This window comes from Oncorhynchus masou, chromosome 15, assembly GCF_036934945.1.
Source record: "Oncorhynchus masou masou isolate Uvic2021 chromosome 15, UVic_Omas_1.1, whole genome shotgun sequence".
Classification (NCBI taxonomy): Eukaryota; Metazoa; Chordata; class Actinopteri; order Salmoniformes; family Salmonidae; genus Oncorhynchus; species Oncorhynchus masou.
This window is the reverse complement of record NC_088226.1, coordinates 60194141-60209575: the sequence shown is the minus strand read 5'-3', so window position 1 is coordinate 60209575 and position 15435 is coordinate 60194141. Positions and strand designations below refer to the sequence as shown.

The 15435-nt window shown below is 43.6% G+C and overlaps 1 protein-coding gene across 1 annotated transcript; it reads left to right on the top strand.

The window, feature by feature from the left end:
- Positions 1-558: 558 nt before the first annotated feature.
- Positions 559-13603, top strand: LOC135556568 (transcription intermediary factor 1-alpha-like). Its single transcript, XM_064989873.1, has 18 exons — positions 559-1418; positions 1782-1900; positions 2356-2503; positions 2748-2880; positions 3070-3186; positions 3447-3561; positions 3968-4114; positions 4282-4396; positions 4712-5112; positions 6132-6281; positions 6776-6875; positions 7204-7258; positions 7376-7511; positions 7793-8151; positions 8463-8601; positions 8751-8825; positions 12277-12432; positions 12651-13603. Exons 1-18 carry the CDS (start codon positions 1157-1159, stop codon positions 12915-12917), a joined length of 2994 nt encoding a protein of 997 aa, XP_064845945.1. The 5' UTR covers positions 559-1156; the 3' UTR covers positions 12918-13603.
- Positions 13604-15435: the final 1832 nt, after the last annotated feature.

Genomic DNA, 15435 nt, shown 5'->3' with positions numbered 1-15435 from the left:
TGAAGCAAAGCATACAATCTGGCCAGGTTGATATCAAGATTTGAATTTGGTAAAAGCGCACAGGGTGTCATGCAATAATTGTAAAAGACTGAATCAGTGTCGGAAGGCCTTTTAGCTAGACTCAGCTAAATGACGGTGCTGCCACAAGCAGAAACGCGGATTTTGAATTGAGCGAGATGCAAAGACTGAGCTCTCACACAGTATCTGCGCATGTGCACAGGTTCCCTTCACGCACCAAAACAGCAGAGCAGTTGAGCCTCACGCTCTTAGTTATTGCGGAAATTGACCCACTATGCTGTCTACTTTCTGCATCTATGTCTTATTGCTGAGTCTACCTTTAAAATACAATTACAGTATGGAATCAACTTTTGCATTTGAGGGTGATTCGCTCAATATTATTATATTTTCATTTGTATTTACATTTTAATGTGCAATGTCCCAGGGACATCATACATGTACAGAGCCTCCTATGACCAATATAAAAACAAAAGACCCTCCCACATATGAACGGTCTCCTTTGTCTTCCGTCAGATGGCGTCATTCTAACGCGACACGTCATCAGTGCAGACGGCCGTTGCGCTATCAGACGCGAGACAATGGTTTAGAAATTCTGTGATGGATCTATCCCTAAATTTGATTCAATTTATTGGAACAAGCGCGCGCTTGAAAGGAGCACACATTTCCCTCCTATCACAGGGCTTTACTGCACCTGACCCCACCCATCTCAGATACCGCAGCTTGCGCGCCGAGGAGCAGTCTGGGAGAAATATACAAGCATCTGGATTTGATTTAATTCATACGCGCTGTTGTGCAGTACTGTAGCCTGCAAACAATCATATAAATTGCTTATATATTTGTTGTGTGTTTGCAAACGAGGGATTTAATTCAGTTATAAATGCGTAGTGCTGCTGATGCTGAATATCTGAAAGCATTTGATAAAAAGGATCTCATCTGCACGCGGATGTTGACCAAAGAAGACATTGGAGTGTTCCGGAGGCAACACAACACCGACGAGAACGAAGGATGTCTAGACTAGTTATATTCCTTTGAATGGACATTTTTGGGAAAACCTGCATGTTTGGATAGCTCTCTGTCAGGTGACATAGATAGACAGGGGTTCTTCTTTATCTGTTGTTTTAATAAAAGTGAAGCAGCGATGGATGAAGGTGCAGAGTCCGATGATGCTGTCATTATTGTGGAGAACGAAGCAGAGAGCATGCCAGTTCAGGAGAACACGAACGCCTGCAACGAGCGGACAGGCACCTTGAATTTTCTGGACACTTGTCCCGTGTGTCATTTAAACTTTCACAGTCGAGAACCAAAACTTCTGCCATGTCTCCACTCTTTTTGTAAGAAGTGTTTGCCGTCGGCTTCCAGGAATTTGGCCATGCCAGACACTAACAGCTCGACGAAACCACGTGAGCTGCTCATGTTTACAAACTATAGATACGCGAGACAGTGCATCCCAATGACTGTATAAGGGGAGGTGCATCCGGCTGTGTAAAATTGCAGTCTGTGCAAGATGGGATGCTATCGTGTGATTTGCAATTGTCTGTGATGTATTTAAAACAATGAAACTGTATTGGAAGTCATTGCATCTACCAAGAGGAATTTAATGCACAGATTACAATTTCAGACATGTGATGAGTGAGGTTAGAGGGAGGGAGTCTTATCTCATGTTCTTGTGCATTCTTGGAGATATTTAACCATTTCAGTTGTGTGTGCAACTTCATTCAATATGTATGCATGTTGTGTTTGTCTGCCCATCTTCCCATTTACAGTGAATGTGATTCGCTGTCCGGTGTGCAGACAGGAGTGTATGGAGGTGGACGTGATGGAGAACTTCTTTGTTAGGGACTCAGTGGAGGCTTCCAGCAGCACTGTGGAGAGGACTGTTCAGGTGGGTGGAAATACTGGTCAATGTAGTTTACTGCTGGATTGTACATATGGATAACCCAAGTAAAGCTTGTTCAGCAGCCTGGATCTCTGTTATTTACCAAGCCATTTCACCAAGATGCCGGGTGTTTTTCAGCTTAGTAGCCCATGAGCATTATACAGATGTAAAGCTGAAGCTTGGCATTATATCCAACATCAATGTCATTACCACAGACACGCAGTTTAGTCTTTGGCAGATTTCAGGCTCTAAATTCTAACGTTTACTTTCTAACCGATATTCTCTCTCCTGAGGCATAATAAGTTCAAATTCACATTTGACTTAACTTTCGTGGAAAGTAATATGACTGACTGGTCCATCTACACTACCTGTCTGCCAGTAGCTATGTATGTGTCTGACTGGGCTGTATACCTGTCTCTCTGTTGATGTTTGTCTGACTGGACTCTCTTCCCTGTCCATAGCTATGTATGAGTTGTGAGGACAACACAGAGACGACAGGTTTCTGTGTGGACTGTGTGGAGTTCATGTGTGCCACCTGCGTGGAGGCCCACCAGAGGGTCAAGTTCACCAAAGACCACACCATCAGACAGAAGGGGGATGTATCTCAAGGTGCAGTACAGCTTCCAGTCTGACTGAGGCAGCAACGATTGTCAAGGAAATACCTACAGTACAACAAGCAATAGCTCTATTTACATTATATTCTTGTTGATTCAGTGAAAATAATGCTCACATCCTCCTACACAGTACAGAAAGCCTGAGAGAAAATGCATACCTGTACTGTAGCTGACAGATTGGAATTGGTTACAGTTAGATTAACTTCTGGCTTTTAAATGCTTTCCTATTGGTTTTCCAGAGTATGTGGGTGTTTCCACTCATAGGCCAGTGTTCTGTGAAGTCCACAAGCAGGAGCCCCTGAAGCTGTTCTGTGAAACCTGTGATCTACCAACCTGTCGAGACTGTCAGCTACTCAAGCACAAAGACCACAAGTACTGAATACTGATGTGCCACTATTGATTTAAAAAAGATATATCTAAAAGCGAAATCTGCTGTTTAAATACATATTTATTTATATATTAATTAATTTATTAATTTATAGTGACTAAAGCTGTCCTTTATTTGAGTGGATTTGAATGATTTTGTAACAATTAAATAACTAACTATGATATGTTACTTAGTTACCAGTTTCTGGAGGATGCCTATAAGAATCACAAACATTACATGGAGGATATGAATCGTCAACTGCTGGAAAAAAAGAAGATCATTGAAGATGTGTCAAACTCCATAAACAATGGGTAAACAATGCATCTTCTTTAGCATCAGAGAATCTCTATGCTTGCTGTGTACATGTACACGATTTATAGTGAAATGTGAACACTATGTCCTTTTTTAATTTGACCTTTATTTAACCAGGCAAGTCAGTTAAGAACAAATTCTTATTTTCAATGACGGCCTGGGAACAGTGGGTTAACTGCCTGTTCCATCGTGCATCCAAATACGTTTTCTGTTTAGTAAGATGAATTTGTTCATGTCTGTTGTCTTTCATGTTTGTCAGACTCCTTCAAGTTGATGAGAACCGCATATCAGTTCACAATGAAATCAAGAAGTCCATCTGTAGTCTGATACTAGAGATCAACAGAAAGGGAAAGATTCTTGTCAATCAGCTTGAGGTACAGTATGATCACAATCACATCTCTAACATTAGGATGATTCTGTTTATTCTCACGTTTCCATAGCTATTCCAACTAGGATTTGTCAGGTTTCTTTGTATTCATTATGAGTGCAGAGAGCAGGAGGAAATGGCAAGGCCTACAAATGTTTTGATTGTCATGTGCCCTAGTCATGACAAGACCCTGTGAAGGCAGTGTTACAATGCCACATATTCTGGGAAAAGGCTATACAGATACTCCTGACCTGCAAAACAATATTTAATTCCAGAATTGTTTAAAATTACGTTAGGGTTTGGTTAAAGTAGGGGTCAGTTTTAGATTTTTGTTAGTCGTTTTAGAGGTCAGGAGTGTCCTTATAGCCTCTCTCCAGATTCTGACTTCTCCATTTATTTCCTATCCCCCGAAGGGCCTGACAAAGGATCATGAGAGCGGTCTGAAGAAGCAGAAGGAGGATATTGGCTATCTGTCCAGACACCTGGATCACGTGATCAACTTCACAAAATGGGCGACAGCTAGGAACGGCGGCACAGCTCTCCTGTACTGCAAACGTTTGGTAAGACCTCCCTCCCAGACTCTCCCTCGGTCCACTGGACTCCCAGGTATCCCCTATCCCTGAAGCCAGACAGGAGCCCATGGTGTAAAGCATAGATGAAATGCAGAACATATGCCTTGTGTTTTCTCAGTTTCTCCAAATTATTAATAACATCCCTTCTGCTGCAGATTCTGTTTCAGATCGGAAACCTCCTGCGGGCTAAATGCAATACCTCGTTTGTACCGCAGAGCACTGTGCGTTTCCAGTGTCGGTCAGGCTTCTGGTCTTCAAATGTCGATCTGGGTAAGAGAGAAAGCACAATGAGAGTGGCTACACTGAAATCTTACAATTCTATTTAATTGAAAAATTTAAATTGGAGTGTTTTATGTTGGGGGAGAAAATGATCTGTTGGACAAGGAGTAGTAGTAGTTATTCTTGTAGTGGTTTTAAATTAGCAGTTGCAGTTTGCACTAATTGAGGTTGTAGTATTGTAATAATCTTAGTTATACTGGATGTGTTTGGTATGGTGCATTTTGTTTCTGAAATAAAAGATCTGTACCAGGTCAGTGTATTACCTCTTCCGTTATGCTGAAGCCGTCTCTCTTCCTTTTACCTCAGGCTCATTAGTGGTGGAGAATGTCCCAGGCCCCCAGCTGGGCAGCTTCCAGGGCATCCCTCATCAACTCCCCCATCCTGGGCAGGGCCCCTCAGGCTCCCCCAACAGCCTGCCCCCAGGCCTCTCCCAGCCCCGCCTGGCCCCCCACAACCACAACACCCTGGCTCAGCTCCAGATGCAGGTGGAGAAACTAGCCCAACAGCCTCACTGGCAACCCCAGACCCCACCCTGGGCCTGGTACCAGAGCATGCGGCTCCAGAGACCCCCTCCAGGGCCCCTCCAGGGTGGCTCTCCCTCCCAGAGTCTCCCCCCCATGCCCCAGCAGGGCCGGAGGTTCATTGCCCCCCCTGCAATCCATCTCAGTCCCACCAGCACCCTGCCAAGTCCTGGATATCCTCCCCAGGTGGGAAAGTGTGTGCACGCGTGTGTGTGTGGCAGTTTGATTGACAGGGATTCTTAACAGGCGCAGACAGTGGATGACGTCTTCCCAAATGGAGCAGACAGCCTTCACATCCTGGGCAATTTATGTCTTGACTTGTCAAGATCATTTTGAGTCATAAGGTACCATAAAAAAAAACATGTATTGAAAAAAATTAGTCTAAATCTCAGTGCAGCTGCTCACGTGTGATACAGAACAGACCCAAAGACTCCAGAGATGATGATGATAGATATGTATGGTCTACAGTGTTTAGTCTGAGGCTGTTTTACACGACCTCTAAAATACAGGCAGATCAAGAGGACAATCCACTGGCCTGTAGATTTCAGAGTTGCGTCATGGCTGATGTGAACAAGCTGTTGAGGTGGAGCCTGGAAGCACTGTTCTTTTTAACAGCCACGTTATAGATCATTAATACGCTAGGCCTTGTGTTCAGTTTGACTTTATAATGTGTCATCACTGTTTTGAATTATATACAGTGTCAGGAGGGAATGGTTGGTCAGGGCAATGTCTAGTCTCATTATTTCACGAGTACATTTCTGACAAAACAGTGTATAACATCTTTAGTTATATAACCCCTTATCATATTGTCTGTGGAACTCAAAATTCAAGTTTCTATGCATTTTCCCCCGATGTAAAAACTGTTCGCCATTGACTGTTGAACCTGCATGCTTGGATCTAGACCAAACAAAGAAGGCTGTTTCAAAACAAAGTGCTTAAGTAAAGCATTCTGGAACATTTACAAGTGGCTTGTTTGTGTTCTGTCTTCTGTTTTGCTCTGTGTTGTGAAAGCCAGGGGCTCCTATCCTAGACATAACCTATCACAGGCTACTTTCCCAGACAAAACCAATTACAGACTGACGATACAGCATTTAATATGTCTGTCACTACCATTGACTCATAAGAATAGATATGACATTGATTGTTGATGGCATAGCTCTGTCTGACTCTGTCTCCAACTGTCTGTCTGTCTCTCTCACTCACAGGCTGTACAATCACTGAGAGGCCTGGTGAGCAGCCCCAGCAGCTATGCACTTAAACACATGGACGTATTCAACCCAATGCCTCACTTTTCCCACAATGCTCCACTGTCTAGCAACGGCAGCCTCAGTTCTCCTCACTTGCGACAGCAACAGGTACATACAGCTGCGGTCAAGTAAACAGGCAACCTTGCACTTCACAATGGAGTGTAATGGAGCGGAATGTTCTGTTTTCTCTCTTCAAAATGGAGTTGAATGTCTATTTTCTACCCTGTTGGCACCTGCCACTTACCACAGGTGATATAAATTCCACAATAAAGGACAATCACCTGCCTCCAACCAATCCATTTGAATTCTGAATAATTTAGTCCAGGCAATAAAATAAAAACTTTGAATTGAAAAATCTAAATGCCAGTTTAGATACTTTTTGGGGGGGCCCTGTGCAGGTAAAAATCAAAAATATACATGTGAAGTACACTAAACATTTTCTAAATGTCAACTTATTTGAGATGAAATAGTGAATCGTGCAAGGGTGGCAGTATACTTCATCACAACTGTAGCTCTATTTCACATCCACATATCACCTTGTAGCATGAAGTTGTTAAGAATCAGATTGTTTGCAGCTTAATTGATGTTGTGAAACCTTTTAGATGGAGTCTGCATATCACAACAAGCACCCTGGAGGCCCTGTCCAGATAATAAGACCCAACTTCCCTCAGACCCTACCAGCTTCCCTCCCATACAGAACTGGTATGTATTGGTGTTGTGTACTACTCTACTAATACTACACAACAAAATATAAGAAAACAAATCCAATGCTTCGTGTATATATGACCAGGGATCGAAGTTCAGGATTTTGGACACTGTCCAGCCAGGCTAGTAGACGTCAATGTTTACTAGCCCGGGTTCAAAATCTGTTCTATGGCATATTTGAAAATACAAAACATTCACTAGTCAGCAGGCTAGATTGGCACATTTTCTACTAGCCCGATCTGAAAAGCACTAGTCATGGTCAAGCAGGCTATATTAATTTCCATCCCCGTAATATGTATGAGGAATACAATTTATCTTCCTTTAGCACAAGGACACCATCATGCAGGACTAACTGCTATATCCTGTGAAGAGAAACCAGGGTAAGATAATGATTTCACATTCTTCGTGAATTCTATACAGGCATGACGTTTTGATATATAAAAATACATCTTTATATTTCTCTTTCTCTCACCTTCCTTCTGATTGGCTGATTGAAGGACTGTTTCCTGGAAACCTCTGGAGACACAGCAGAAGGCGTATGGAGCTGGGGGATCAGCTGCCAAGAGGAGACGAAGGGCATCGCCTGGACCCATCATCATCATCAAAGACGAGCCAGAGGACGACATCAGCTGTGTAAGAGGACGGGTGGATTGGAAATAGACAAATGTTCATAACTGATCATTACAATGTTATAATAATGATTACATGTACATCCTATTGCATGTTACTTGAAATGGTATGGGTGACTTATTTGTCTTTGAGCCACAGTATTTTTAGATGGCAACAGCACAGTAATGATATACTGTGATGTCGTAATAGTGTTCAATACCAGGATTGCTGTTGGGTGGTCCCTGAGAGGTCACTGTTCTGTTTTTGAGTGTTCTGTTAAGTAAGTGTGTTTGTGTGTGTTTCAGGTACAGGGTAACCTGAGAGCCAACCTCCCAGACAGTAGCACGGGGGTCCAGGCCCAAACCTGTCGACAAGAAGGAGGGGAACAACAAGTCCAGATTTCTCGTCAGAGCACAGAGGAAAAGGCCCAGGCCCCACCACAGCCTCCAGGGCCTTCAGAGGACCTGAGTCAAGCCCCACAGCAGAGCCACTCTCTGGGGGCAGAGCAGCAGCTCGGCAGTCAGGGCCCAGCTCCAGAAGAGGACCCTAATGAGGATTGGTGTGCTGTGTGTCAGAATGGAGGAGAGCTGCTGCTGTGTTGTGACAAGTGTCCCAAAGTCTTCCACCTCTCTTGCCACATCCCCACCCTCTTCAGATTACCCAGGTACTATAGGCCCTAGGAGAGAGGTGGACAATCTTACCCTTGGTGGGCCTGAGTGGGTGCAGGCTTTTTCTCCATCCATGCAGAAGCACACATGATTGTAAATACTATGGTAATTAGAATCAGGTGTGTTTCTGCTTGGTTGGAGCAAAAGCCTGCACTCACATCGGCCCTCACCGGGTCAGATTGCCTACTGTATCTAATGCACTGCCCTAAAATGGGATTAAATTAAATGGATCGGTTATCTGAAATTGATGCTATCATGTTGTTATTAAACTAAAGTTTCTATTGGTTTGCTGTTGTTTTTATTTCAGTGGGGAGTGGTTCTGCTCATTCTGCCGTGACCTGTCAGTGCCTGAGGTGGTGTATGACTGTGACATCAGCAGATTAGAGCCCAGAACAGTGAAGGAGGAACCAGACTCTGAGGGAGGATTCTGCCCTGTGGACAAACGGGTCAGTATTGTACTGTACTGTACTTGAAAAAGACAATAATTTCTCAGGCCTACCTGAGGTGTTTAGGGTGTTACTTTTATCTTAATACAATACATAATCTCTGGGGTTGATATAATGTAAAGGTGTGTTGTATTTCTCTCTCTCTGCAGAAATGTGAGCGACTGTTGCTGAAGATGTACTGCAGTGAGCTCAGTGCTGACTTCCAGGAGGCTAGATCCCACTTGGTGAGTGGAGAGGAATGCTCAATCCCAGGCTGGATCCTCCTTGGTGAGTGGAGAGACTAATGCCCGATCCCAGGCTTGATCCCCCTTGGTGAGTGGAGAGGCTAATGCCCAATCCCAGGCTGGATCCCCTTTGGCGAGTGGAGAGACTAATGCCCAATCCCAGGCTGGATCCTCCTTGGTGAGTGGAGAGACTAATGCCCAATCCTAGGCTGGATCCCCTTTGGCGAGTGGAGAGACTAATGCCCAATCCCAGGCTGGATCCTCCTTGGTGAGTGGAGAGACTAATGCCCAATCCCAAGCTAGATCCCCCTTGGTGAGTGGAGAGACTAATGCCCAATCCCAGGCTGGATCCTCCTTGGTGAGTGGAGAGGAATGCTCAATCCCAGGCTGGATCCCCCTTGGTGAGTGGAGAGACTAATGCCCAATCCCAGGCTAGATCCCCCTTGGTGAGTGGAGAGACTAATGCCCAATCCCAGGCTAGATCCCCCTTGGTGAGTGGAGAGACTAACCTTTACATAAATTCACTGAAAACCCACACTTACATATGGTTATATTTACAGTATTGCACTTTTCATGTAGTCTACTTTTGGCCAGCTAATTACCTAACCACCTATCTATCAAGCAACATTATGGACTAAACTTTTAAATTGTGTTGCTGCAGGATTATTTTGCTGCGACAATATAGGTCAAATTAAGATCCAACATCTGTAAAAATAATATGGTATTGGTATTGTAATATCTCCACCTTGCTCTTTGGCCGCTTATACCGATAAAAGTCTCTCAGTGCATAGGCTAGGAGGTAGCCCCCCCCCCCCCCGGGAATGTTTGTACAAAAACTGTGAGAAGCTCATTTCGGGTGACTTTTTAAATAGGCACTCTACACCAAAATAATTTATGTTGACGCCATCTGAAATAGAATTTTCCCTTTTTTAAAGCATTAAAACCTGTTGCTCAACTAATGCAGCATAGTGGCTTTAAGTAAATCGGCTGAGTCACAGTGTTTCCCATCTGCATTTACCTCATTGAAAACCCGAAAAGACATTGAATGCCTCAAATGCTACAAATATATGTTGTCACTGTGATCTTAAAAGCGTATCTGGGTAGAAATATGACATTTTTTGTAATCATATTTTTGTGGCGCCGCAAAATTAATATAGGAGAAACATTGACATAGGCTTACCATTACTGTACCAAAGATGTCTATGGATCAATAGAGAGAGGTTATGAGGGGTCTGTTTTTGGATTGAAATGTCTCCTTGTTTTATCATCCACTGTATAGCCATGATTTTTCAAGCAGAAATTTGCTTCCTGGCAACACTAACTCAAAAAAGTTCTGGGACACTGTAAAGTCCATTGAGAATAAGAACACCTCCTCCCAGCTGCCCACTGCACTGAAGATAGGAAACACTGTCACCACTGATAAATCCACCATAATTGAGAATTTCAATAAGCATTTTTCTACGGCTGGCCATGCTTTCCACCTGGCCCATCCTACCCCGGTCAACAGCACTGCACCCCCCACAGCAACTCGCCCAAGCCTTCCCCATTTCTCCTTCTCCCAAATCCGTTCAGCTGATATTCTGAAAGAGCTGCAAAATCTGGACCCCTACAAATCAGCCGAAATTGTTGCCACCCCTATTACTAGCCTGTTCAACCTCTCTTTCGTGTCGTCTGAGATCCCCAAAGATTGGAAAGCAGCTGCGGTCATCCCCCTCTTCAAAGGGGGGGACACTCTTGACCCAAACTGCTACAGACCTATATCTATCCTACCATGCCTTTCTAAGGTCTTCGAAAGCCAAGTCAACAAACAGATTACCGACCATTTCGAATCTCACCATACCTTCTCTGCTATGCAATCTGGTTTCAGAGCTGGTCATGGGTGCACCTCAGCCACACTCAAGGTCCTAAACGATATCTTAACCGCCATCGATAAGAAACATTACTGTGCAGCCGTGTTCATTGATCTGGCCAAGGCTTTCGACTCTGTCAATCACCACATCCTCATCGGCAGACTCGACAGCCTTGGTTTCTCAAATGATTGCCTCGCCTGGTTCACCAACTACTTCTCTGATAGAGTTCAGTGTGTCAAATCGGAGGGTCTGCTGTCCGGACCTCTGGCAGTCTCTATGGGGGTGCCACAGGGTTCAATTCTTGGACCGACTCTCTTCTCTGTATACATCAATGAGGTCGCTCTTGCTGCTGGTGAGTCTCTGATCCACCTCTACGCAGACGACACCATTCTGTATACTTCTGGCCCTTCTTTGGACACTGTGTTAACAACTCTCCAGGCAAGCTTCAATGCCATACAACTCTCCTTCCGTGGCCTCCAATTGCTCTTAAATACAAGTAAAACTAAATGCATGCTCTTCAACCGATCGCTACCCGCTCCTACCCGCCTGTACAACATCACTACTCTGGACGGCTCTGATTTAGAATACGTGGACAACTACAAATACTTAGGTGTCTGGTTAGACTGTAAACTCTCCTTCCAGACCCATATCAAATATCTCCAATCCAAAGTTAAATCTAGAATTGGCTTCCTATTTCGCAACAAAGCATCCTTCACTCATGCTGCCAAACATACCCTTGTAAAACTGACCATCCTACCAATCCTCGACTTTGGCGATGTCATTTACAAAATAGCCTCCAATACCATACTCAACAAATTGGATGCAATCTATCACAGTGCAATCCGTTTTGTCACCAAAGCCCCATATACTACCCACTTTTGCGACCTGTACGCTCTCGTTGGATGGCCCTCGCTTCATACTCGTCGCCAAACCCACTGGCTCCATGTCATCTACAAGACCCTGCTAGGTAAAGTCCCCCCTTATCTCAGCTCGCTGGTCACCATAGCATCTCCCACCTGTAGCACACGCTCCAGCAGGTATATCTCTCTAGTCACCCCCAAAACCAATTCTTTCTTTGGCTGCCTCTCCTTCCAGTTCTCTGCTGCCAATGACTGGAACGAACTACAAAAAGCACTGAAACTGGAAACACTTATCTCCCTCACTAGCTTTAAGCACCAACTGTCAGAGCAGCTCACAGATTACTGCACCTGTACATAGCCCACCTATATTTTAGCCCAAACAACTACCTCTTTCCCTACTGTATTTAATTTATTTATTTTGCTCCTTTGCACCCCATTATTTTTATTTCTACTTTGCACATTCTTCCATTGCAAATCTACCATTCCAGTGTTTTACTTGCTATATTGTATTTACTTTGCCACCATGGCCTTTTTTTGCCTTTACCTCCCTTCTCACCTCATTTACTCACATCGTATATAGACTTATCTTGGCCAGGTCGCAATTGTAAATGAGAACTTGTTCTCAACTTGCCTACCTGGTTAAATAAAGGTGAAATAAAATAAATAAATAAATGATGAGGGACATTGAGAGAAACACTTTTTGTTGTTTTATATATTGTGATAGCCTCTCTTTTGCTGTAGATATTACCAGAGAACCAGGAGACCCAAAAGACGCTGATGGTTCTGTCCATTGTGAAGAGCAAGCTGGAATCCAGGCAGAGCCCCTGCTACCAGACACCTTCTGAGTTTGTATCAGACATCCGACTCATCTTCAGGAACTGTGCAGCATTCAATGAGGTAGACTAGACAGCACTAACGTTTTCCAGAATAGTCCTTTTATCTTAGTTTACACCGATGTGTTAATTAAGCTCTTAATGTGTGTGGATGGACAGTGTTTGTCATTTACATGTTAGTTTTAGCAGATGCTCTTATCCAGAATTAGTTACAGTCAGTGCATTCAACTAATGTAGGTAAAACAACCAAATACATCTGTCGTCTCTTTCCTCCCATGCCAGGCTGACACTGAGGTTGCCACTGCAGGGAGAAACCTGGAGAGGTTCTTTGAGGAGCAGTTGAAGTTCCTCTACCCTGAACGGATTTTTCCAAAGGTCAAGTCTGAGGTCATCAGTTCTGTGACCCCTCCCGTCTCTCCTCCCCCTCCCACAACCCCTGATGAGGAGAGCTCCCAGCATGCAAAGCATCAGCGCAGGTGCTCTGAGACCCAGGAGTTGTGTACTCCTGCTCAGCTAAGCTCACCAAAGGGAGAGGAAGAGGCCGTATAAGCGTGCACATCATCATCTCATCAACTTTTATCAGTCAATAACACTGCCAGTACTAGCCTATACTAATAATTCATCTTATTCTCTGAGAAAGTCTGATTTTCTAAATGTGCCAAAATAATGTTCTGTGATCAAATCATTTTGGGGAATAGGAACTGTTACAGGGTTAATAAAGTGAAAACACGTCAAAGGTATCAAACCAGCCTGAGAAAACATAAGACTGATTCAGTTGTTATTGCAAGACTGTATGAAGTGTTAGTTTCATGAACATGTCAGCTGTGCAAGGTCTAGTTGTTCAGGCCTACGGTAGCCTTGACTCTAGTTTACAGTGTGATGGCTGGTAGGATGACACGAGGCCTACTTTATTAATCGCAACAATAGAACTTCATCTTTGTTCCCTCAGTGTTTTGTCATTGAGCCATTCAATGTGTCATGTATTTATATTTTACATTGTTGTAGTGGTTTTTATGCAGTGTATGTAAATATTTACAATGATCATTAACTTAAACCAGGCATGTAAATCTTCAACAAAATGCAGTCCCAAATAACCTCATTTGCTATGTTTTCTCATGACTTCATACCATCGCTACTTGTGAAAACCAAAATATTGTATTCATAAAAAATACTTCTTGCATGCAAGTTTACTTGCAGCTGTTTACAGGGTAAAATAAACAATGTCCAATATCTCACTTTATGATTCTTATTGCTGTTTGGGGTCTGTGTGGTATTCATTCAGCATTTATAGTAAGACATGTTTTATAGGGTGAGGAAATCTAATCTATTGGTGATGAATATGTCTATCACAGTTGGAATAGTTAAATAATAGCTAATCCTCTTTAAGTTTACTGTAGTAATTCATCATGACATGGGGCCCAGATAACCAACAGTACAGTACATGTTAGTGGCCTGATGCTGGGTGACATGGAGAGTGTAAGACAAGTCTGGTTGTGGTTCAAAAGGACTTCAGTGCCCTCCAGAAGATTAGCACCATTTAAAAGTGACCTCAGCCACTCTAATTTCCTCTACCTAAGAGATCTGAGTTTGTCCTGAGCTGCTGTTTCTCGTTAAAGGGTGGAAAGGAGAGGGGAAAGTGGTGTGTGTGTGTGACCTCTTGGCCCTCCCACCCCTACCGGAGGGCAGCTCCCACTCAGCCCAGTCAAAGCTCCCAATGGTGGAACAAGTTTCCCCATAATGTCAGGACAGTGGAGTCCCTGCTCATCTTCCGAAAATGTATGAAACCCTACCTGTTTGAATAGTATCTCAAAGAAATCCCACTGATCTCGGTTTGAGTCTGGTCCTCATCACAAGGCATCCTTTTGGGCCTTTTATGGTCATATCTTTACACTGGTCCTGTGATCCTACCCCCACCACCCCACACACATTAACCCAGAGAGGAGATAAGATAAGGAGATATACCAGCAGTATAAGTGTTACCTTCTGGTTGATATCTAAAGATGAATTGAGTTTGTGCTCTACTCTCCTGAGTGAGGTGAATGCAGTCTGTGGAAACGTGATACTCTTATTGTGTAACAGTGCACCATAAACTTGCCTCTATATTTTGCCACTGCTGTCTAAGATACTTGTTTAAAACTAATTGTTCTACAAGATGACACCCCCCCCCCCCCCCCCCCCCCAAAAAAAAAGTCGCCAGGATGCACTGAGTTGACACTTCCAACTCCTCATTTCAGCAAGGGTACAGAGAAGTTCGATAGTAACTAGCCTTAGCAGCACAGGGAGGCCCATCCAGAAGAGTGCTAGTATTAGCCATGCATGGCCACTCGAGATGTTTCTAGAGGGGCTGTGTGATGTGGTGTGTGTGAGGGGGAGGGGGGACACACATGGCTCTGATTAGATGATTGTTTACTCTTGGCTCTCTCACCATGCATACCCAACGCCAGATGACTGATTGAATTTGCAGAAAGACTTAGTTTGGTATAAAAGGTTTATAATGCCATCTATCAATTATTTACCTCCTTGCAAATTTTGGCACATGGCAGAGGGTGTGTGTGTGTGTGTGTGTGTGTACGTTCGCGGGCACGCACGCGCGTGTGAGTAGCTTTCAAAGGGATTGTGCCCTCTAACAGTTTGAGAAAACTAATGAGTGGTTAATCAAGTGCCCATGGCAAGCTGTCCACAGGCATTATGTGGAAAATAAAATAATTAGTCATTCAGAAAATGTGTGGTGAACACACTTATAAAAAGCATCTGCCGCAATTACATGTTATGATTTTTAGCGTGTAAACTAATCAACTAATCATTTAACGCATTTTCCCCCTTATAAGCTAATTGGCAATCCATGCATTGAGGTAACCACATTTACGCAACACCTGGCTGTTATAGAACAGTAGGCTAACACTGGCAGTTCAGATCGAGAGGAAATGGTCCATATACAGTATCTCTTCCACTTGGTGAAAAAGCAACCCCACGTCTGTGACAGTCTGAGGATGAAAAAACATACGCTTCAATGAAATTAATCATTTTCCTGAGGAACAATTTTGTCAACCTCCAATATCAAGTATGT